Raw genomic sequence first — 23,569 nt, forward strand, 5'->3', positions numbered from 1 at the left:
ACATGACTTTGTCTTTAGTAAATACTAAAATAAGCTTTAATGTCAACTAGTCAATAGAATAGACTACTTGAGTATTGACAAAATGAGAATATTTTAATTGAATGGGTCAAAAGTTGAAATAAATGGTAGTGGGATAATTGCTCTAATAATTATTTCACTCTGTGTCCTATATTTGTATTGTAATTATAATCACTAGTTCGAATTTGCACCGCATAATGCCCACTAAAGAGAATATGTTAAGACACATTAGAATGTTTCATTATAACAAAAGCTTCAATTCTCAATAATAAATCATAGAACTTTCTTTTTGAGAAATTACAAACAAATCAAATAGAAAACACAAACAAATTCTCAATGTTCTTTTCAATTTGTGTATCACATAAATAAACTCAATTTTTTTTTTCTATAAACAACTCCAAAAGTTGACACACTATTATGTATTCACAAACCTGCAGCTCTTTCTAACTTCTCCATCCACATAAGTATCTGGATTTGTAATATTTCCCATTTTCACCATTGACTCAGCAAATTGTTCAAAAAATGCTATTGTATTTGCAGCATATTTCTCAACAATTTTCTTAGTTTGAATTGCAAGGAAACTTGAATAAAGTTCTTGGTCTGAATTTATGAGTCCTTCTCCTTTAAGCAAGACATGGTAATAGGAATTGTCAAATAATTCTGGAGTAACATTGTCCATTGATGTTTCATTGTTGTCTGATGATCCACTTCCAATTGGAGGACACAATGATTTTAATTTACTTAGGTATGAGGAGGAAATTGGATTCATCATAGAAGTTGTCATTCTGAAATCTCCATAAATTCTTTTTCTGAAGTTCACACACCTTGCTTTCCCTATTGTGTGTGCACCTGCCAAATTTGAAACAATTAAAAACAAGATTAATTTTGTTCAATAATTAATTTAGTAGGCCATGCAAATTCTTCCTTGAAGAACTTTGTGGATGCAATTTTTCTAGGTTTGGGAAAGAAATATATTAAGAAATTTAGGTTTGCAAAATTAAAAGGGAGTAATACTTAACAAATTTTAAGTCTTGATATTTAAAACAAGAGTTTGTGCAATAATTTAGTAAGCCATGCATATCCTTCTCTATAGAACTTCCTGCTCGTTAATGATTTTATACGGCTGTATTTGACTAGGCACAAATTTTAGAACCGAAGAAAGAGATTTGCCCCTAGCTCCCAAGGCTTAACTCAAATGACACAGGTTGAGAGACTTGTAACTTAAGTCATAGGTTCGAGCTCAGCATTATCGGAACTAAGCCCAGTATATAATCAGTGGGGAAGGATACAAGAGGTGGGGGTATTATTTTCGAGTTTCGATTGCAATTGATCCTAATTTGAAATGGCCCCAGAAGGATCTCTCAGTCAACAAAAAGAAAAGATTTTTGGCACATATCGGAAGTACCCTAGATCTTGTGATCTTGAAAGATTTTTATGACTATAAGAACAATGTTACTAGGGGTTAAAAGAGTAGTTGATGAACATTAAGAGTTTCAAAAAACAAAAAGTTATTAGTTTTCTTTTGACAGTTAAATAAATACAACGAAAAAGATGAAGCACATGCCAACTTGCTAGGTTTGGAAGGGTGTCTGCAGGTAATTATGCACAAAGAAAATTATAATTTTTAAAAGGGCAAAAAATTATTTCTAGCTTATGAAAAAAAAAAATGGGGATGTTTTTCTTATAATAGAAATAGTCAGTATAAGCATGCAAGAAAAATGGTGATTAACAGTGCTTACCAGAAAGAGCAACCATATCAGTAATAGAAAGTCCTTGTGACATAAACTTAGAAATAATAGAAATAAGTCCTTCATCAGCTGTTGGAAGATTTGTATCAGTCAATTCATATGCTGCAGTTTTTGAATCTTTTCTACCTACTGGAACATCCCAATAAGGTCCACCAACCTGCGACCAAATTAATTAAAAACATCATTAATTAATTAATTAATTAATTAATTATAACAACTTACTACTTAGCTCATTCCTATGATGATAATTAAAATAATAACCCCAAAAACCTAAACATTAGTATTCTAATAATATCATAAATAAACATTCCCAGAATATTATGTACCAAAAGAACAGCATCTCTAGCAGCAATAGTTAGAATATCAGCACAAGAAACAATTCCTGGACACTCAGATTCAAGCCTGTTTTTAATTCTATCAATAATTTTGAATCCTTTCAATGCATTCTTGTTGTTTGGAGCATTCTTTTCTCCTTTTAATGTCACTGTATCATCCAGCAATACCGAGCCATCGCAACCCTGTCATACAATTCAACATGATATCAGTGCACATATAAGAGGTCATATATGTTTTTTGACACTGCATTTGCACCAATTAATCATTTTTGTAGTGTGTATTTAAAAGTTGACCACTTTTACAAAATTATACATATGCTCTGAATATATAATAGTTTCGAATTTTAACTTTAGACTAGGTGACCATATTCGAACTATTGATCAGTGGTCTAATTTCATAAAAGTGGCCAACTTTTAAATACGAGGCAACTAAAGTGGTTATTTGTGTAATCAACCCGTAGTTGACTCATGGAAAAGAAGCTCAGAAGAGAGGTGAGTGTTGAGAAATAATAAAATTATGTTTTTAAAAGTATGTTCTTTCTAATAGTTTAACCATTAGATAAGATGCTCACACAATTCAATAATTTCAAGCTGAATTGAGAATACGTTTATTTTTGGATTACCTGAACAAAGCAGTCATGGAAATGTAATCTCAAAATCAAAGCAGCATTACGAGGATCAGAAAGACATGCACATTCCATTTCTTTCCTCACAATTCCTTCTACAGAAGGACATGTTTTCTTGTAATAATCAAGACTCAAATGTGAATCACTAATCCCATGCAATTTGCTAAAACAAATACCAATAAATACCAAAATCAAGAATTCCAAAATCACAATTCTTGAGTGAACAAAATTAATAGAAGCCATTTTTGATCTTCTAATTTTTGCTTTGATGAAATCCTAGTGAGCAGTGAAGATGAAGAGTAGAAAATATGGTTAAGACTGTCACTTTATATAGTAGGGAAGAAAAGACGTTAACTTAGGATTTTGGTTAAACTAAAGTGACGTGTTCTTTTTCTTTTGTCTCATGTTTGGGTTTTCTTAGTATTTTGGAGTAAAAAATGTAAATATGTTTATAGTCAAGAGAAGATGTAACTAATTTTGTTGGCATGGTTGGTGAGTTATCTCAAACTAAAAATTACCAAATAAAATGAGATACAAATCAAAGGCTTGTGGCTTAATTAAGGAGAGTTTTGTACGCAAATACTAAGGCAAGCGACCAAACCACTGTCTTTTTGAACTTCCAATTTTTTGTTGACATTGTGAAAATGTCAAAATAATGTTTAATTGTGACCTGAATCAACATATATAATAATTTTGTGGACAATTTTAAGGAATTTATGTTGCTTCTACGTCATTTAGTTTTCTTTTGAATTTTACTGATAAACGTAAAAGATTTTTTACACACTATCAAATCAGCTGAGATAAATACAAGTAATCCTTTGTTGTAAGTGAGATTAGCAATCTGAAAAAACAAAGTAGGTAACATACTTCAGTATGTTGAATACACTAATAGTGTAAGAAAAAAATATACCGTCGATGTATAAAATAAAATCCTTCCTTTGTCTTTTTCCTTAAAGCAGAGAGAACCAACTTCAAAGTTTTGTTAATCAACTATGAGAACCTCGTGTCTTTATTTAGAGCTAATTGACTATAATAGAGAATTTGAAATTAAAAAAACTTGTTTGAAGAGTATTTCAACTGAAATAATTGTTTTCATAGACAAAACTTCAACCTCTTTTTTTTTTACCCCAGATGAAATTCATGTCCAAGCACAATTTTAACTTAGCAATGCTCTTTTTCTCATTTTCACCTTCATTTACTTTTCTTTTTTTCCAATTTCAACCAAATATTTTCCAAACGCAATGATCCAAGTGTTAATATAATAAATAAACTGATTAACCACTTACCTAAAAGAGTTTGAACATAGAAAGTCATTACTTGATTTTGATTTTGTTTGCAAATCTAGTTAATCTGAAGTTATCTGATTTTCTATTTGGTCAATCTTCAGTTCTAGATTTTGCACATCTACTGATATAATTAATTTAGCAGCATGTGTTATTAGTCCTTATTTGTTGCTCAAAGACTTCAAAGTCTGTTTTTAGTGATGGAAACTTGCTGAAAACAAAGAAACAAGTTAACACGTTATTCTTTTCCTGGGTTTAATTCATGGGCAAGAATGGTTGATTTCTTTATATTTTGCTGTTTTTTCTTCTCTAGAAAAACTAACAATTGATCTTCTGATTACAATCTTGTAGCTCAAGCCAAAACTAACAATTAGGATTTCAACAGTCATTCACCACATAACAGTGTCTACATTATTATTATTCACCGCATAAACGACCCCTATCCCAATAGTATACAACAACAACATATCCAGTATAATTCCACCAAGTGGGGTCTATGAAGGGTAGAGTGTATGCAGACCTTACAACTAACTTGTGAAGGTAGGGAGGCTGTTTCCGATAGACTATTCCAGTAGTATAATTCCTACATAAGTGAACTGTGAAAAAGGAAATCCTGTATTGTCGCAGGTTTGACTCCAGATAGTAACAACTTAATACATGCAATCGCGCGCGATTTAACTCCAGATAGTAACAGTATAATGCCACAGTGATGATTCACTTTTCTGCTGCATGAGGAAAATTAAAAATTGTTGTCTTGGGGGATTTGACATGTATGAGGGAGCCAAAACCAGGGTAAGGACAATAGGAGGAGACTCAGAGCACTTTCCAGTTGTGATGGGGTTGCATCAAGGATCAACTCTTAGTCCGTTTTAATTTACCTTGGTGATGGATGGATTGACGCGGCAAATTCAAGGTGAGGTGCCATGGTGTATGCTTTTCGCGGATGACATAGTCCTGATCGACGAGACTCGTAGCGGAGTTAACGCTAAGCTGGAGGGTTGGAGACATACTCTGAAGTCTAAATTTAAGCTGAGTAGGACCAAGACAGAGTACTTAGAGTGTAAGTTCAGTGAAGCACCTCAGGAGGCTGGCTTAGAAGTGAGGCTTGGTACCCAGGCCATCCAGAAGAAAAGTAGTTTCAAGTATCTTGGGTCTATTATGCAAGGCAGCGGGGAGATTGATGATGATGTCACACATCGTATTGGGGCAGGGTGGATGAAATGGAAGCTTGCTTCCGGAGTGCTATGTGACAAGAAGGTGCCACCACAACTTGAGGGCAAGTTCTACAAAGTGGTGGTTAGACCGACTATGTTGTATGGGGCGGAGTGTTGACCAGTTAAGATCTCTCACGTTCAAAAGATGAAAGTTGCCGAGATGAGAATGTTGAGATGGATGTGTGGCCACACCAGGAGTGACAGGATTAGAAATGAGGATATTCGGGACAAGGTGGGAGTGGCGTCGGTGAAAGACAAGATGCGAGAAGCGAGATTGAGATGGTTTGGGCATGTGAAGAGGAGAGACACAGATGCCCCAGTGCGGAGGTGTGAGAGGTTGGCCATGGATGGTTTCAGACGAGGTAGGGGTAGGCCGAAGAAGTATTGGGGAGAGGTAATTAGACACGACATGGAGCAGTTACAGCTTACCGATGACATGATCTTAGATAGGAGGGTTTGGAGGACTCAAATTAGGGTAGAAGGCTAGTAGATAGTCTCGTTATCTTTTCTTATTAGTAGTCGCATTATCGCAGTATAATTTCCTGTGCTCTGATTTCTGCTATTATCTGTTATTTTCTGTGCTTTGATTATCCTATGTTATCTGTGTCGCTTGCGTTATTTCATTTCCATATCTCTTTGAATCTCTTATCTGACCTCTTTTTATGCTTTTTATTGAGTCGAGGGTCTTTCGGAAACAGCCGTCCTACCTTGGTAGGAGTAAGGTCTGCGTACACTCTACCCTCCCCAGACCCCACGTTGTGGGATTTCACTGGGTTGTTGTTGTTGTTGTTGCTATTGTCTTGGGGGATTTGTGGACAAACAATTTAAGCCTCAGCAGACAATCACCACACGTCTTAGCAAGCACATGCAGTCAATACATAGCTGGGTAGTACTGCATCCCGCTTCTGCTTCAGCACTTTTATTGCATTGAGCACCAATTGTGAAGCTTTAATCGTGCCAGTCATTTCATCAGTGAAATAAAACTCTCTTACTTGGCGTGTATCTCTACAAGTCCAGGTTTTCCCATGGCTTCAGCTTTCTTGAGCACCTCATCATCATAAGCATATGCCTCGGGTTCAACCAAAGATCCAGAAAATTTAGTTTTAATCCTCCAGCATGTTTGAGCTGTTTTCCCTCATTAGCCATTAATACACAACGGAGTCAAAAACTTTAGAATTGAAAAGCCAATAGTACCCCAACACCAAGCAACCGACAATCTCCTGATCAACTTTATGACTACTTAGGTCCGACTCCACCATAGTTTCTCCTGACTCTTCTTGCTATGATTTTCTAAACCCTATCAAGTTTCAAGTATCCCAGACAAAATTGTTTGTCATTTTCAATTATGTGTATCATAACCTCCATTTTTTTAATAAGGTACAGAAAGACAAATGTTTCCAGAAAGCACAAAGGAAAAAAAGAAGGAACTAAAAAGATACCTATGTACCTTAGTTATGGCCACAGTTACTAATCAGAACTCAGAAGAAATAGGAAACCAACTGGTAATATGCAGAAACCAGCCCATGCTCCACAATTATTCATTGCCACCTTATGAGGAGCTTACTCACATTTTTATACACAAAAGCAATCAAGGATAGCTGTCAGTCGATTAAGCGCAAGTACTCCCTCTACCAAAATTAACCATCCTACTCATCTTTTTCTGTTCGTCTAAAAAGGTGCCAAATTTCCTAAAAGAGGAAATTCTTTTCCTGCACTAATCGATGCCTTCTCAATATCATATTCCCGAAGAAAAAAAATGTAGGTTAATTTGAGTTCAACAATTTTTTTCTTTGTATCAATGTATTGATGTACTCCCATTAATAGATTATTAGAACCTAAAATCTTACCTTAAGCTTATACCTTATGGGAGACTGCTAACTATCATGCATTTCCTAGTTTCCGGGTCAAGTGAACAGTGTATATGTACAAAGAATGGCAAACCCTGAGCATGATTAAAGATCTCGATATAAGCTCAGGTTATAGCTGGGACAGAGGGAGTGTTTCATTCGTGTTCCTCACCAAACAGAGCATGACATGTTGTTCATAAAAAGGTAATAGTAAAAACCACAGACAGTGTTCAACAGATCAAATGAAAATGTTTAGACATAGCAGTATAGCGCTTCATAGAGATAAAAGTATAAAGTATGAGGTTCAACCAACCTGTTTGTTTTCAGGGTCAAAGCCAAAGACTTTCGTGGAACTACTCTCTAATAATTATCTTTTCTCCTCGATAGCCAAGGTCCCATCATGCCCCTCATTGATGCAGACCTCTGGTTCATACATGAGAGTCACAGTTGCTGCAGGAGGCCATTTCACATGAAGTTTGCCAATTCCTTTCCAAGGTTTCCGTGATATTGCTCTTAACTTTAATTCCTGCCCACATCGTAGCTTCACAATTACGATTCCCTTGCATAAAATAGAGCTAGATGTTGAATACCCTCTCTGGATAGTTAGCGCGTATAAACCAAGAGATTTCTGCAACACATCTCCAAAATAAGCATATTAGAAAGAACATTACTTTCTCATACTGTGACAAAAAAAAAAAAAATCAAGATAAACTACGATCTTTCTTTATACATTACTCTTTAACATCATCTTCAAAACTATTCTCCTTTCAAAAAATGACCCCCCTTTTTACTAAGTTCGTTAGGAGCTTGATTGATATCTAATTTATTTCTTGAAATCCATACGATAATTCAACAGAATTATAGCACCCTCATAGAATGACATATCAAAGGCACCTTAATATGCACTCTGCAGAAAACAGATTTACCAATTGGGAATCAGGATCAAGTTTACCCCTTATAATCCTACGGCCAAACCACAGTGCACAAAATTCTCAATAACACCAAGATTGTTCTGCAATCTCTATCTCGAAAAGCTGTCATAAAAAGGACTATCCCAAAGCAAAATGAATTAATTCCTAGTTCACAGATATAGAAAAAATAGTACTACCAGATATTCAGAGAGACTCAAAGAAATCAACAAATCACTCATTCCCAATCCAAAAATGGCAACTTTACTACTCCTCCGTCCCAACCTAACTCCCCTTATAATTTTTCTCCGTCAAACTGTTCAAAATATACTGCATCTTATGCAACCAAAGCTTAATTATTGGAAAGCATCTCGACCCTACTGTAACCAGTACTACCTCAATAAAGGTAAAACACCTCTCTACAATTGGTTCAGGTTAAAAACAATTTAGGACACCTAAAACAAAATAGAGAGACAGTTTTTGTTGAGTGATTAAGGCCTACAGGCACAAAGTTTTTTGAAAAGAAGACGGTAACACAACAAATGGTGAAATGACTTCCATCACTAATGGGCAGAAGTTATTCCCCTACTCAAAAAACTTATCATGACACTCCTAGTTTGCAAATAGTGTTATTAATTTTTAACAAGTACTTTCAATAACCATTCTATATTCAGCAACAAACATCCCAGACCCCACATTGTGGGATTTCACTGGGAATGTTGTTGTTGTTGTATTCACCGATAAACATCAAAAAACAATCCAAAAACCAATTTAGACAAGAAAAGACTTCTGTCTGCCAATCACACTTTAATCTAAATGCCTATGTTGCTTCGAGGGTAAGAATGGAGGTGGGGTTTTAAGGATAATTGGAAACAAACTGTTAGATGGTTAGGAAATTATTTTTCGCTTCCCTAACCAAACATTGGAAAATTTCATCTACTCTCTTACCAAACACTTTTATAGCGTATCCTTTTCAGCCACCAAACCACCAGTCCACCACCCATACATTGTACTAGTTCATGAATGCATAAGAACATAATTTCATTACTGCAGTCCATATTGCCAATACTCAAATGGGTAAGAACCAAGAACATATTTTCATACATATTGATTTAAAATCCAACAAAGGCACATTGAGCCTCCCACATTACATAGGTAACCCAGATTCAAAGATGGGGGCCTTGTTGCATACTACTGCATAGTAGAGAAGCTAGAAAAACTAGGCTAAATCATTCCTCTAGTATACTCAGGTAGCCTTGACAACATCAAAGTGAATTGACGAGGGAGTTTCAGCACTAGAACCTCTTTTCTTGTCCTAACTAGGCTTCAATCACAGGAACAGTAGTTCCTTCTTCAATTTCTGAAATGGTAGATTTCTCTTCAGTTTCTGTAGCCAGTTGCATGATTGAGGATTGTGTTTTCCAACAAGGATTGCTCAATTTCTGGTTTTTTGCAAACAGACACCTCAGCGTTGCTCTTTTCGAACAGTTCTGATAGTCTTTCCGTGAGACTACACTTGGCTGCAGGGGAAACTCCGTGCTTGCCAATTATGGATTCCAGCACTGCTTCTGACAATTGTTTGTTCTCTATAACAGCATTCCCAGTGTCAGGAATTGAATCATCTTTAGTGAAGCTAATCTGGTGTTGGACAAAGAAATATAGAAGGAACATCAATGAGCTTACAGATAAATGCTGGCCAATATTTTTGGTGCATAAATATTGTCCAAAGGGTCCTAACTGATGATGCAACTTGCAAGTTCCTAATTTCTATTTTAGTTCTATATAGTTGATTATACATACCGTTAATGACCCAAGAGGTGATTGAGTAAAAAGGATGGAGGCACCAGGTGGGAAGGTTTCACTCTGGAAAACATTGAGGAACTTTTCAATGGCCTGACTTTCTGCATCACCGTAGGTTCCTATTGCTTTCCAATGGGCAACACAATTTTCTGCCACCTTCTCGGAGTATTGCTTACCCGTCAAGGGCAAGATCATAGTCACTCGAGTGAATTTCTCGAAGGGACCTACCAGAGGGGAAAGGTGAAAACATTCACAAAACTTTAGAGAGAATTCTCTTGATTGTTTTAAGACCCTATATGTTCTGGACTTTTTCATTTATAAGAGCGTAATTCTCCTATTATATTACTGTTTATGAAGTTTCTCGAAATCCTCGAAGTTGGCTGAACTTCAATTTTCAGACTTTAACATTAACTCAATCAGATAGAAAACAAAATGGTAACTTCACAGAGGAATGACATCTAGACATTGGTAAAAATGGCACAAAAGGTTTAAGTTTAGCCTGCTTAGAAGGAAGATATTTTGACATGTTGAACACATTTTTCAAAATACCTCCTTCATTTCTCCCAAAATTTTAGTTATCACTAAGGCATGAGGACCATCCAAAGAAAGTAACTCCTTACAAACATGTGTAACCAAGATGGATTAGATCAATTTAAGTTAACAAGAAATCGTAACCCAACTTGTCAAACCTAAAACCACTTTTGCATATGTTTGTTCCATTTTTATAATTTGTTTAATCACTAAACCAAAGATTTTTCTTTTCTTAGAGGGAGTGTGTGTGTGTGTGTATGAAAGTATACAGAGAGGAACATAAGTAATATATCATACAACAAAACTGTTTTATATGTTTCCGTGATTTTTTTTTTTTTTTAATCTATTAGTGCTATACCTATTTCTATGTTTTGACAAAGTTTTCTTTCATCAAGATGGAAAGTTGTTCTTTCATATGTTCGTTCCATTTTTTATAGCTTGTTTAATTTAATCGATAAACCAAAAGAATTTTCTTAGAAACGAAGTGTGTGAAAATATACAGGGAGGAACATACATCAAATATCAAACAATAAACACAGTTTCTTATGTTTTGGCAAAGTTTACTGATGGGCCTATTCAGGCTACCTAGGTGTATAGCACGAATTCAGGGGCACACCGCGTATGTAGAGTTCAACTTATGCATTCATCCGAGCCTAATAGCTTTGGCTCACACCGCTATACATGTGTTTATAATTAATAATTGACTTCGAATGCAGTAAATAAAAGGATTTTTGGTAAAATCAGGAACTCAAACCCATAAAGTTAAGATCCTTGATCTGCCTCTGCCCAAATTGACCTATGAATGTATATTCTTAGCTCACCGGGCCAAAAATCTGACTGAGTTGGGTGATTACAGTTTTTGAGCTGAATCCGAAAACCATGTTAACACTACAAAAAAATCACTGATTTCCCACTGAAAATGTTCAGTGGCTATTTCCCCCCTGAATGTCGGTGGAAAAACCTAAATAGTAGTGTTTTCACATGAAAAAGGTGGGAAATTTCCCAGCATTTCAATAGGAACCTATTTCCACCATGCGTTTTCCCAATGAGCTAGTTCAGTGGGAATGAGGTGGGAAAATCATGTTTTATAGAACAAATTTCTCACTGAATGTCGGTTGGGAAAACGTCTGTTTTTAGCAGTGGTTGTTGTTTATATTTTTTAATTATCAAAAATTCCCCTCCAATACTGTCACAATCCATTTAGACATAATGGTAAAAAAAAAAAAAAACACATGAACTATCGCTTTTTCGCGAGTTTCACACCCCAACTATTAGTTGTTTCTTTTCCTACCTGAAGTCCTGAACAACTGATAGTTGATAGTTGAAGTGTGTTTTATTACATAGATGGTGATACTTCAGGTAGGAAAAGGAAATAAGTGATAGTTTGGTGTGAAACTCGCGAAAAAGCGACAGTTTATGTGTGTTTTTGATCATTAACTCATCTATTTACTTTCACATTTGTATGTTAGAAATACCTGTAACAATATCCCTGAAGAATTCAACTGAATTGGTCAACTCCTCAGAGCTTTTGCCTTTCCATTTAGTGGCTAGAAAAGGAACAGCACTCTCTTCCAAGTACACACCAATAGCTGTGAACTTCACAAATTTACCTCCAATCTCCAAACCTCTATGCCCTACAAACATCAAATTAGCCCCACAATTTAAAAATAAAAAATAAAAAAAAAAGTTAAAGTAATCTCGTGTCTCAATTTATATGACACAGTTCGGATTTCAAAAGTCAAACTTCTCTATTTCCGTGAATTCGGACATAAAATCTTTAAGTTTTTTGAAAAATAATACTCCCTCCGTCTCAATTTATGTGTCACCAATTAAGTTACCGCAAAAGTTTAACAAAGAAAGAATTTTAAAATGTGGTCTCAAATAAATGTGTGGCTATGAATCATTAACGTCAAAAGAAGAATTTTAAAATTAATTTATTTCTAATTATAGCAAAGCACATTCTTTTTTAGACAAGCTAAAAAGAAACTGGCCACATAAATTGAAACATAGACAGTATACATATTTAGAAATTACATAAAAAGTACTCCCTCTATCCTAATTTATAAGATACATTTTTATTTTTAGCCTGTCCCAAAAAGTATGATACATTATAGAAATAATCCAACTTAAAACTTCTCCTTATAAATGATTTACAGTTACACAAATATCTATGACTTGTTTGATCGTCGAAAAGCAAAATGTGTCACATAAATTAAAAAGTAAGTAATTCTTTTTGAGGAAATTATTTATTAGAACCTGCGCCAGCAAGGAACAAGGTATTGGTGGAACCAGGTGGCTTCACAATTGTTGATGGGAACACATAATTCTCAACCTGCAATTCAGTAACTGATGCCATTATTCTATTTTACTTGAATTTTATTTTTTGAGTAATACCTTAGTGTTTAAATAGTGGAAGAGGCAGTGGTTTAATGGTAATAATGGAGTTTATTGAAGGATAGAATTGACCAATGATAATATGTGTGTTAGGTGGAGCAAGAGGCTCACAGTTATCACTCCCCAATAATTGCCACCAGTCAAATCTCTTTTAATATAATGCTAAAGGGTTTACCCAACTTTCCTTGCTTACTAGCTACAGGAAAAAAATATTAATAATCATATTTGGTATCTGTTATTGGCTGATCGGACTAATCTAAATTTGTGTAGATCTATTAAAGGGAAAAATATTGCTCAATTGAGTGCACGAACAAAGTCACACATTGATAGTAGAAAAAATTATACCTCTTTCGTCCTAAAATAAGCGGTATTTTACGTCTATTCACACCCATTATGAAAAATAATAGATAAAAAGTTTGTTGAGAACTAAGAACTATTGAGAAGAAGTAGTTTTTTGATGTAAGGGTATAGTAATAAACAATTAGTACTAATTATTGTCTTGAATTTCTAAAGTGATAATTATTTTGGGATAAATTTTTTTTTCTTTTGCTAGAACAATACTTATTTTGAGATGGAGGGAGCAATATAAGATAGTGTGAGAATTTATGCGTAAATCTTGCGAATTTGGTCCAAATCGAATAATATGACACACGTTAAGAGTTTTAAGTTGTTTTAACCCTATAGGAGCCAATGATTGACGAAACAAATATGAATATGACAGTAATGACGTGGGACTCGATTTAATTTTATTTACCTGTTTATGGGTCGATTTATAATTACCTTTATCCAGAAATTTAGAGATGCATACACAAACAAAGGAAAAAAAAAGGGCATTTGGTTGTCCTAAATATACGAATGATGTGTTGACACACAATTAATTTATAGATAAGCTCATAAAGTAATGGATGATATAGGTCTTAATTCTTGATGGGTACGTGGAACTTAGTTCGAGAGAAAATTGTAGAATGTGTAGATAAATCTAGATTGATAGCAGAAAAGAGAAAAATTGTAGGTATACTCCTAATAATAATATGAGACCTTTTGAGAAAATTGCTTGAGCTTAGTTAAATCGAACAATATCATATCATGTTAAGAATATATTTGAGTTAATTTAACTGAACAATCCTGCCAAAAATTTCTCCATTTTCTTGAACTTTAGACCTTTTCTGCTTATAGATCCTATTTATTCCGCCGTACCTATACGATCATTTTTGTAACTAGGAATTGATTTGGCGAGGTTGACAGAAAACAGCCACAGATTTTAAAGATCCTGGACACATTCTTGGACCTAATTAATGCGAATTGCCCTTCTTTTGGGTGGTCTTTAAATTTTACCCCTCATATTTGTGGCCTTTTAAGTTTTGCCCGTTGCATGCCTGAGGCTCTAAGTTCGAACCCCTGCTCAGGCATAAAATAAAAAAATAATTTAACAAGGCAGAACTGGGGGTGTATGCCGGATCCGGCATATATTTCTTAAGGAAAAACTAAAGTTATGACGAAGGAGGCATAACTTTTCCTCAAAGCATAGCTTAGTTATGCCTTATGAGGCAGAACTTTTCCTTAAGGCATAGACTTTGCCTTATAAGGCAAACTTTTAGTTATGCCTTAAGGAAAAGTTCCGCCTTATGGGGTAAGGCGGAACTTTTCCTTAAGGCATAACATAAGGCGGAACTTTTCCTTAAGGCATAACTAAAAGTTTACCTTGAAAAGTAAAAACAAAATAAAATATATGCCTCAAAGCAAAGTCTGCCCCCTCCAGCATAACTTTAGCTTTTCCTTAAAGACTGTGTCGGATCCGGCATACACTCCCCCCAGCCCTGCCTTGTGATCTTTTTTTTTATGCTTGAGCGGGGGTTCGAACCCAGAACCTCAGGTATCCAAGTGAAGGGCAAAACTTAAAGACCACAAATATGAGGGGCAAAATTTAAAGACCAGCCCAAAAGAAGGGCAATCCGCGCAAAAAAAATGATTAACACAGTGGCTAATTAAAAGAAGTGACATTGTAACCCAATATGACTTAACTGACAAATCTAACATATCTGTTTTGTTTCGTGTTGTTTTCATCCTTTTGTGGATAAGCAACTGACCAGCCAAAGCTTCTGTTTTTAGCCATGGAAACTTTTTAAGAGTTCAGATTCTTCAAGGAAACAAAGGATCATTTGATAAGAGTATCCAAAGACATTTAAAAAAAAAAAAAATTGACAATTCCTATATAACACTCCCCGCGTTGTTACTCACTACAGAACCATCCATCGTTAAAAACATAATTATTCATCACATAAGCAGTTTATTTATCATAATTCCTGCTAACTAAACTGTAAACCAAGGAACCCCTAAATAGTAGCAGATTTACCTCCAGATAATAATAATAGCTTAATAGATAAAGAGCATAACACTGGTGATTCACTTTTCTGCTGCACAGCGAAAAAATAAATCGCTGTTGTCTCGTAGGATGTGGTCAAATGATTAAAGTCTCAGCAGATAGTCACAGCGCGTCTTAACACACACACATATATAGTCAGTACATAGCTGGGGATTGACGATCCACTGATGGATGAAATCCAACAAAAGCTCAGTACTGGATGATGGAAAAGACCATATACTTTTAACAAACAGACATAGAATCCTACATTTCCATCAACAGTCAAGGTAAGTCCTAAAGGGAAAATGGGTAAGTAGTTCAAGGATGCCTTCTTACAAGAACTATATTAAACATCAACAGTTTCAGCAGTTTTTAACCAGTGAAGGAGTTCCATTTCAAACAATGAGGGTTTAACCTCCGCGCATATGTGCACCCAACTCTCCAAACTGATCATCTGCTTCCACGGTGTCATCTGACAGGCGTACTGCATCCAACTTCTGCTTCAGAACTTCTATTGCATTGAGCACCAATTGTGAAGCTTTAACTGCACCAGTCGTCTCAACGGTGAAAATAAAGCTATCTTCCTTGGCATGTATCTCTACAAGTCCAGGTTTTCCCATGGCTTCAGCCTTTTTGAGCACCTCATCATCATAAGTATAAGCCTCGGGTTCAACCAGAATAACCTGCAAAGATGAAAATGAAGTTGGAGATGTCTCGAGTTGCTTCCGACAGAAATTTACAAATCTATAAAAGGAATAAACCAAATTCTTTCTTTTGACCTATTAATCCATGTTTCCCTTATCAACTTGGCTAAGTTAAAAGTTGAGATCACCCTCATTTTCCAGGTTCAGTAGCTTGACCACTGCGTAAGTGCAGAACAAAATAATTCTGTATTTTTAGTTTTATTTACCAACCTTATTGGGAAGGAAAACGTTTAACCACTCATACAAATGATTTTGACTTGTCGCTCTGATTGGAATTTGGTGCCTTCTATTAGAACTAAAATCCCCATATAAACCTCTGTGGCTCTGTCCCAAAAAGCTGGCATCCCCAATTTCCAGGAAGGCATCGTTTAGGATTCAAGAGCGCTCCATAATCTTGTTTTGGTCCGATTCTCCAAATCTTGTTTTTATTAGCCAAAACACCTCGAGTTGCATTCTTATTCTTTAGATCTTGCATATCTAATGAAGTTATAGTTGACCAATAAATACAAACACCATAAGAGGTCCTAATGCTGAAATTCCATCTCCTTTACAATCAGATGATACAATTCAGTGTGCATTTTCTTTTTCTTTCTTTTCAGGTAATTCAATGAGAATTTTCCTAATAAGCTCATAGACAGACAATGTAGTAAAAAAACCAATATGCTATTAGGACCTATTCAGATTTGGCAAAAACATGATGCTTCACGTGAAGTTTTGCTTACTCGCAGCTAACAAATATCCATAAATTTTAGTTTTATTTTCCAGCATGTTTCAACTGTTTTCCATCATTACCCCTCAATAGGAACACATCAGATTTCACCTTATTGACAGAAGAAAACTTTTAGAGTTAAAAGCCCATATTACCCTGGCCCAAACAACTGACGATGACCAGGTCAACTTTCAGGAAAGGGGGACAGAACCCAGTGGAAGTCATCACCTTAGTCGGTTCAGTTGTGTATAAACGGGAGATTTCTCCCCAGATAGGTCATCACGCATTATTGAAAGAAAATTGTTGTTTGTGACACATTAATAAAACCTACAATTAAAGGACAGCTTGCATAAAGCACAAAGGAATTATAAGGATCACTCTATACATTAGCTATGGCCACTTTTACCAATCAGAAGAAATAGTAAGCAAATTAGTTCATACTCCACAGTTATTTATAGCCACGAGCTTACTCATATTTTATACCATAAGCAATCAAGGACAGCTGTATCAGCCGATTAAACCCAAGTACTCCCTCTATCCAAAATTAACTTCCTACTTATCATCTTCTTTTCGTCTGAAAATGTGCTATCCTGAAAAGGGGAATACTTTTCCTGCACTCACCAATACCTTTTCAGGATCTATTTCCCAAGACATGAATATAGGGCATTTTAATTTTACCAAAGTTTAACTTTATCTGAATCTTTTGATTTACTCACTTTATAAAAAAATATTCTTTTGATATACTCCCTTGTACAGATCATTAAAACCTGGAATCTCACCTTAAACCCGTATCTCATTGGGCTGTCTACTACCACACAAAGGCATTCCAGGAAAGGTATGCATTTCCCAGATTCCTATTAAAGTGAATCATTTTTTGGTAAAGCCTAGTCAAGTGAATCATTTATAGATATACCATGAATAGCAGACTCTGAGCATGATAAATATCTTGAGATATGCTCAGGCAAACTGGGAACAGAGTGAGTGTTTCATAAGTCACCATATAAGCATGACATGCAGTTCATTGAAAAAGTCATAGGAACCACAGATAGTGCTGAACAGATCAGAGGAAAAAATAAGGCATAGCAGTACAGCATTTTATAGCAATAAAGCATACAAAGTACGAGGTTCAACAAACCTGTTTGCTGTCAGGGTCAATGCCAAAGACTTTTGTTGGACTACTGTCAACTAATTCTGTTTTCTCCTGGAGAGACAAGGTCTCCATCATGTCCTCATTGATGTAGATCTCTGGTTCATACATGAAAGTCACAGTTGCTGCAGGCGACCATTTCGCGTGATCTTTGCCAATTCCTTTCCGTGCTATTGCTCTTAGCCTTAGCTCCTGTCCACGTCGTAGCTTCACAATTATGATTCCCCTGCATAAAATAGAGCAAGATGGTAAATAACCTCTCTGGATAGCTAGCAAGTATAAACCAAGGCATTACTGCATCACAAATCTCCAAAATAAGCATAATAGAAAGAACATTACTTTCTCATACTATCTATGGCCAAAAAAAAAGGTCAAGTAAGATAAACTAAGATCCTTCTTCACGTGGTACTCTTTGATTAATACCACCTTTCAAAACTATGATCCTTTTGAGAGAAAAGACCTATTTACTAAACTCATTAGGAGCTTGATTGACATCTAATCACTTTTTCACGGAATGCAGAGGACGATAATTCAACAGAATTATGGGATATTCTCCTGTACTCCATGGAATGACATATCAAAGGCACCTTAATGTGCATCTGCGAAAGAACAGATTCACCAATTGGATACCAGAATCAAGTCACTCCTTTGTAATCCTTCAGCCAAACATGACTGCACAAAATTCTTAAAAGCATCAAGATTGGTCTGCAATCTCTATAAGAAGAACTATCCCATAGGCCATAGCAGAATGAAGTAATTCCTCATCGGCAGTTATAGAGATAAAAATACCCAGCAATTCAAAGACGCAAGAAAACAAACAAATGACTCATTCCAAATCACAAAAACATGATGTCTTTACTATTTTGTCCCAACTTAACTATAATTTGTCACAATTGAATTATTCAAAATGTACTACATATGCAATCAAAGCTTAATCATCTGAAAGCATCTTGCCCCTACAAGTACCTTGTTTCATTTCCCAACATTTTTAAAAGTAAGCTTAAAATACTTCTCCAACTCAACACATATAGTGAAATAGAGAGAGAATTTCTATTGAGTGCTTAATACCTGCAAGCACAAAGATATTTGAGAAGATAACAGACAACAGCAACAATAACAACAACAAGAGTGCCTCAAACCCAAACCAGTTCGAGTTAGCTAGATTGGCAAACAAAAGACTATTATTCGACCCAACTAAGCTTAATTCGCATATACATAAAAATGCCCATATGCATATTCAACGCAATGACAACAACAATGTCTCAAGCCCAAACAACTTAGACTAGGCTAGGGCAAGCAAGAAATTACTAACTTCTTCCCAGATTTATCATAGCCAGTGGTGGAGTCACACTGCATATACAAGATCCAAATTTTTGTGTATATATAGTAGATGATGAACTCTTCGTGAAAATCCTGCCTCCGCCACTGATCATAGCCAAAGAAACTCAATGACTATGGGTGTGTTTGGTATGGAGGAAAATATTTTCAAATTTCCACATGTTCGGTTGATTAAAAATTTTGAAAAACATTTTCTTTAGGAAAACAAGTTCCTTAAAAATGAGGAAAATGACTTCCGTAGTGGTAGAGAGGAAAAAACAAATCCCACAAGTGGCATGCCAAATTGATTGTCTCCTCCCCCTCCCCCTCCCCCTCCCCCTCCCCACCTCCCCCCACCCACACCTCACACCTCACACCTCACACCTCAAAGGCGCGCTTTAAGCCCTGAAGCCAGGCTCAAACATGTTGAGCGCTTCACCTCGCCTTATTTGCGCTTCAGTGTCATCAACAAGGCTCTAAGACATACTTTTCCTTGACAATGAGCCTCTCTTGAAGAGGTGACACTAGATAATTGATATTTCACTTTATCATAATGTTTTTACAATTTCTTTGGCCATATATTTGTTGTTCATGCTTATTATTATTAGTCTTGGACTAAACATATATATATATATATTTGTATATTTTCACCATTGCACCTTTTTTCATTAAAGCCCACACTTTATTTGCGCTTTGCGCTTAAAGCCCCAGCTGACCTTAGAGCTTTTTTGCGTTTTTCGCTTTTAATAACACTGCCTCACACCCACATCCCCCCAATCCCACCACCACCACACCCAACCTCCCCCCCCCCTGTCCACACCCACCTCCCCTACCCCCACCCCAACCCAAAACTCCCCACCCCCATAGTAAAAAATCCACTTATTTTCCTGGAAAGCATTTTCCAAGAAAACATTTTTCAAGCAAGAAAGTACTAAAATGCATAAAGACATTTGAGAACAAGATTATGCAATAAAAAACTCACTTATTAGTGGCATTATTATCAAAACCCGAAGAAGCATCGGTATAATCAACAGGAACAACAGTATGATCAGAACTCAACAAATCCTTACTAGTAACATCCAATGTCTGGTCACTCAAACACTTAACTCTCAAATAAAACTCAACAGAACAATATTCACACTGTCCATCACCATCACAAGCATCACAGTCACGTGAGAACCTCATGCTCATAGCACGTTCACTAGTTAACGGAACAAGTCCTAAACGATGTGAAATAAACTCGTCATTTAAGACAGATGAATTCACTTCGATTTCAACGAGGTCTATTGCTATTGTCGGAACTTCAGCTATCATTATACGACGAAGCGCGTTCGCTATACTCGCGTCAGTGTCGCGTAACTCGAATTTCATAAAGTCGTCTTTTACTTCACGGATTTTGATTCTTGGAAATCTTTGGTACGACACACCTTCCATTGTTGCTGTTTTTTGAGGGTTTGGTCTGTGTGGGTTTTGTATCGGTACTAAATAAAGAGGAAAAATGACAAAAAGGGGGACTTTATGTTTGATGGTAGGTTAAAAATGGTCCCTTAAATATAAAATTAACAGTTTTGGTCTTTTAATTTTGTCAAATTTTAGTCTTGGACAACTATGTAATGAATTCTATTTATTAGATTTGATGGAAATTGTGAGGGAAAGAAAAGGAAATTAGAGGAAACTGGTCGATTTGAGGTATAGTTTTTGTATTGTTTGCAAATTTTTTTGATTTATTAAGATTTTTGTGGGACTCTACCTGACAGACGAGTCGATTATTCAGGACGTTCTGTTATTGTCGTGGGTCCTTTTTTCATTACGTTGATGTGGATTTATAAAGTTTGATTCAGTTTTTTCGGAGTAGTAATTTCTGCTATTTTTTTTATATCCTTTTAGTGTCGAGTGTAGGCTTCTGTTTTACATATTTTAAGATTTGATGGGACTTTTTTGATATTTATGGTTAAATCTTTTTCCACTATTTCCTTCAAGTCTAACCAACATAAATTGTTAAATATTTGATAAGAACTAAAAGTGTTAACTTTTGACAAACTTGAAGGAACAAAGTTGTTAATGCATACTTAAGGAACCATTCCGAAAGAAAGTCCAAACCTTTTTCCTATATTTCTAATTTAGTTTAAGATTATCGTTGGTCATGCTTTACTTGGAGCTCCACTAATGTCCAAGGCAAAAACAAAATATTTTCTTAATGATGAGGTAAAATTAAACTATAGTATAACAACGGGCAAATTTAGCTTTATATAATTACACTAGTAAGATAAAAGTTAAATTCTTAAAAAAAAAATTAAATTTTTTTCCCACTCTTTGTGACATTAAGTTATAGAAAAATTAGTTTGATAGTTTCGGCGAACTTTAGCACGGGCCCAAAATTAAGATTAAAAGTTAAATTTGCTCTTTGTGACCTTAAGTTATTGAAAGTCTTTGTAGTCCTCACATCATTCTTTGAGCAATGACGTTGCTACGTGTGTTTGTTGCTTTTTGCTTATCTATTTTCATTTTTCTCATTCATTTTCTAATGATTATTCTCTCTTGGAACTTTGTAATTGAATTAAATTGACACCATATATAGTAATTTTTTGTGGATATCTTCTTGTACCTTATTATATTGCTCCTTCCATTTCTTGTTGCTTGTTCCTTATACTAAAAATAATTATTTTTATTTGTCTATTTTAACAAATCAGGAAAGATTTATTAATTTGTCCTATACTACTCCTATCATTAAGTAACTATATAAAAATTATTTTCTCGGTCTAAAATTATCCGTTGTGATTACTAAAAAATAGTTATCTTAAATTATTTGTCGTTTTAGAAGTTCAAGGTACAATTAATTATTTTTCCTCATTTTACCCCTAGTAAAATTTTGTCATTAATGAAGACGTCACATAAAAATAGATAAACATTTAATGGAAAGAGATTATAACTTAGACATAAATAAGGGTAAAGTAGTCAAATACCCCTCCTAATTATAATTTCTTAAGGGGCTTGTAAAATAAAAAAGCGACAGATAATTTAAGGAGGAGGGACTATATAACTTAGACATAACTAAGGTTAAAGTAATCAAATACCTCTCCTAATTATAATTTCTTAGAGAGCTTGTAAAACGAAAAAGCGACAAATAATTTGAGACGTAGGAAGTAGTAGTCAAACTTACCTCATAATGGCACACCCTGAACCATGGCCTGGCGTAACACGGCACTCGGTGCCTGGCTGCATGTGACCGAGCGAATCACATGACTTGCTGAATCATCATGAGGCATACATGAGCGGAATATAACGTGAATGCATTATGAGCCTTTATAAAATATAATAAGCTATAATACTTAATAAAAATACTTGTTTAAACATGACTGCGGAAATAACATGAATGAGCCAAAGGTGGCTATATGACTCTACTCTTAAAAACTAAGGACTTTCCATATATTTAGATTGCATAAAAATATTTAAAAATTGAACAAAAATTGAATTTTTGTCCTTACATTAGACCTTTTTTTTTTACCTTCAAACAACTACATGACATAAATTCTCTTAATTTTTTAACAACATCCAGTGTGAACTATACCGTTTTCTTCCAAAAAGAAGAAAAATAGTATCGTTCTCGAAACATCAACTATTTATGCTATATTTATTCTTTTGTTGAGATTTTAATGAGGTAGATTTTAATGAGGTTACTTATAAATAAAGATAACTTTCAAACAAATAAAAATAAAATTTTATACTTACTAATGTTTGTAGATGTCAATTTCAATTAAATTTTACAAAGTATATCGAAAAGATGAAGAAAATTAATTACTTTTCTTAATATAAGTAGACTTTCGTGCTACTTTCTAAAAATTTACGTGATGAGAAAATGACATTTTTCCTTTTGTTAATTTAAATGGAATATTATTTTATAAAATGTACACTTTAATTATTTTCTCAAACACAAATGAAGATTCAATGCTTCGTGATTCATTTAATCATGTTTCCCTATGCTAACAAACACTGCCTAACATTTTTTTCACCCGCCCAAAAAAAAAGATATACAAAAAACATAAAAAGTATATTCCCATTTGTCACATTTTGTTTGACATTACTACTGCCTGAGAAACTAAAAAATTGTTTCATTAACTACATATTTTTCAAAAACATTCTCAACATTTAAACTACTCTATCAAGTTCATATTACAATTTCTTTTTATGTAATTTTTAAGTGTAAACATATATTAAGAAATATTTATGAATTCATACCAAATATTGAACTGACTGACCGAATAGTACGCCTTGCATTATTTTTTTAGATGAATGGAGTATAAACTACAACTTACATTGTTCGTTATGTTTAGAAAATATTACTAAGTATGTGTATCAAAATTAAAAAATAAAATATTATAATACACCAAATAATATCCAAAAAAGAAAGTTAATTTTGTTGAACATGAACAATATGGCTAATCAACATACAAACCAACATAATATGCCAATGAAGATTCATATTTCAATATTGTTAACAAATGATTAGATAAAAATAAATATTTTAGGTTACAATATCTAATCCAAATGAAGAGCAACTTTATCTGTTAAATTTTAAAGTTTCACACTGAGTAATTAAAGAGCTGTTAATTAGAGAAATTTCAATTT

The 23,569-nt window shown here is 34.7% G+C and overlaps 3 protein-coding genes across 3 annotated transcripts; all 3 read right to left on the reverse strand.

Annotated features, from left to right (window-relative positions):
- Positions 1-254: 254 nt before the first annotated feature.
- On the reverse strand, positions 255-3,022 carry LOC132641889 (peroxidase 11-like). The gene is made up of 4 exons (XM_060358990.1): positions 2,725-3,022; positions 2,093-2,284; positions 1,758-1,923; positions 255-867 (listed from the first exon to the last, which is right to left on the reverse strand). Exons 1-4 carry the CDS (start codon positions 2,968-2,970, stop codon positions 434-436), a joined length of 1,038 nt encoding a protein of 345 aa, XP_060214973.1. The 5' UTR covers positions 2,971-3,022; the 3' UTR covers positions 255-433.
- Positions 3,023-9,053: 6,031 nt separating this feature from the next.
- On the reverse strand, positions 9,054-12,724 carry LOC132641890 (chalcone--flavanone isomerase). The gene is made up of 4 exons (XM_060358991.1): positions 12,567-12,724; positions 11,786-11,944; positions 9,780-10,003; positions 9,054-9,617 (listed from the first exon to the last, which is right to left on the reverse strand). Exons 1-4 carry the CDS (start codon positions 12,664-12,666, stop codon positions 9,360-9,362), a joined length of 741 nt encoding a protein of 246 aa, XP_060214974.1. The 5' UTR covers positions 12,667-12,724; the 3' UTR covers positions 9,054-9,359.
- Positions 12,725-15,106: 2,382 nt separating this feature from the next.
- Positions 15,107-20,425, reverse strand: LOC132641891 (DNA-directed RNA polymerases II, IV and V subunit 3-like). The gene is made up of 3 exons (XM_060358992.1): positions 19,926-20,425; positions 17,615-17,852; positions 15,107-15,749 (listed from the first exon to the last, which is right to left on the reverse strand). The coding sequence occupies exons 1-3, from the start codon at positions 20,375-20,377 to the stop codon at positions 15,477-15,479; spliced, it is 963 nt and encodes a 320-aa protein (XP_060214975.1). The 5' UTR covers positions 20,378-20,425; the 3' UTR covers positions 15,107-15,476.
- Between the last annotated feature and the right edge of the window lie 3,144 nt (positions 20,426-23,569).

The sequence above is a fragment of the Lycium barbarum genome, chromosome 5, assembly GCF_019175385.1.
Source record: "Lycium barbarum isolate Lr01 chromosome 5, ASM1917538v2, whole genome shotgun sequence".
NCBI lineage: Eukaryota > Viridiplantae > Streptophyta > Magnoliopsida > Solanales > Solanaceae > Lycium > Lycium barbarum.

What these genes read in the sequence shown, in the direction of transcription:
- LOC132641889 (XM_060358990.1), bottom strand. Translation starts at nt 2,970, where the DNA reads ATGGCTTCTATTAATTTTGTTCACTCAAGAATTGTGATTTTGGAATTC. An exon ending in CTAGAGATGCTGTTCTTTTG is followed by an intron (nt 1,924 to 2,092) that starts GTACATAATATT and finishes ATTTGGTCGCAG; the next exon opens with GTTGGTGGACCTTATTGGGA. An exon ending in TGATATGGTTGCTCTTTCTG is followed by an intron (nt 868 to 1,757) that starts GTAAGCACTGTT and finishes CAAATTTGGCAG; the next exon opens with GTGCACACACAATAGGGAAA.
- LOC132641890 (XM_060358991.1), bottom strand. Translation starts at nt 12,666, where the DNA reads ATGGCATCAGTTACTGAATTGCAGGTTGAGAATTATGTGTTCCCATCA. An exon ending in CTTCAGGGATATTGTTACAG is followed by an intron (nt 10,004 to 11,785) that starts GTATTTCTAACA and finishes CCCCTCTGGTAG; the next exon opens with GTCCCTTCGAGAAATTCACT. An exon ending in CACCTCTTGGGTCATTAACG is followed by an intron (nt 9,618 to 9,779) that starts GTATGTATAATC and finishes GTCCAACACCAG; the next exon opens with ATTAGCTTCACTAAAGATGA.
- LOC132641891 (XM_060358992.1), bottom strand. Translation starts at nt 20,377, where the DNA reads ATGGAAGGTGTGTCGTACCAAAGATTTCCAAGAATCAAAATCCGTGAA. An exon ending in GATAATAATGCCACTAATAA is followed by an intron (nt 17,853 to 19,925) that starts GTGAGTTTTTTA and finishes TATTTTATGCAG; the next exon opens with GGGAATCATAATTGTGAAGC. An exon ending in TTGACCCTGACAGCAAACAG is followed by an intron (nt 15,750 to 17,614) that starts GTTTGTTGAACC and finishes TCATCTTTGCAG; the next exon opens with GTTATTCTGGTTGAACCCGA.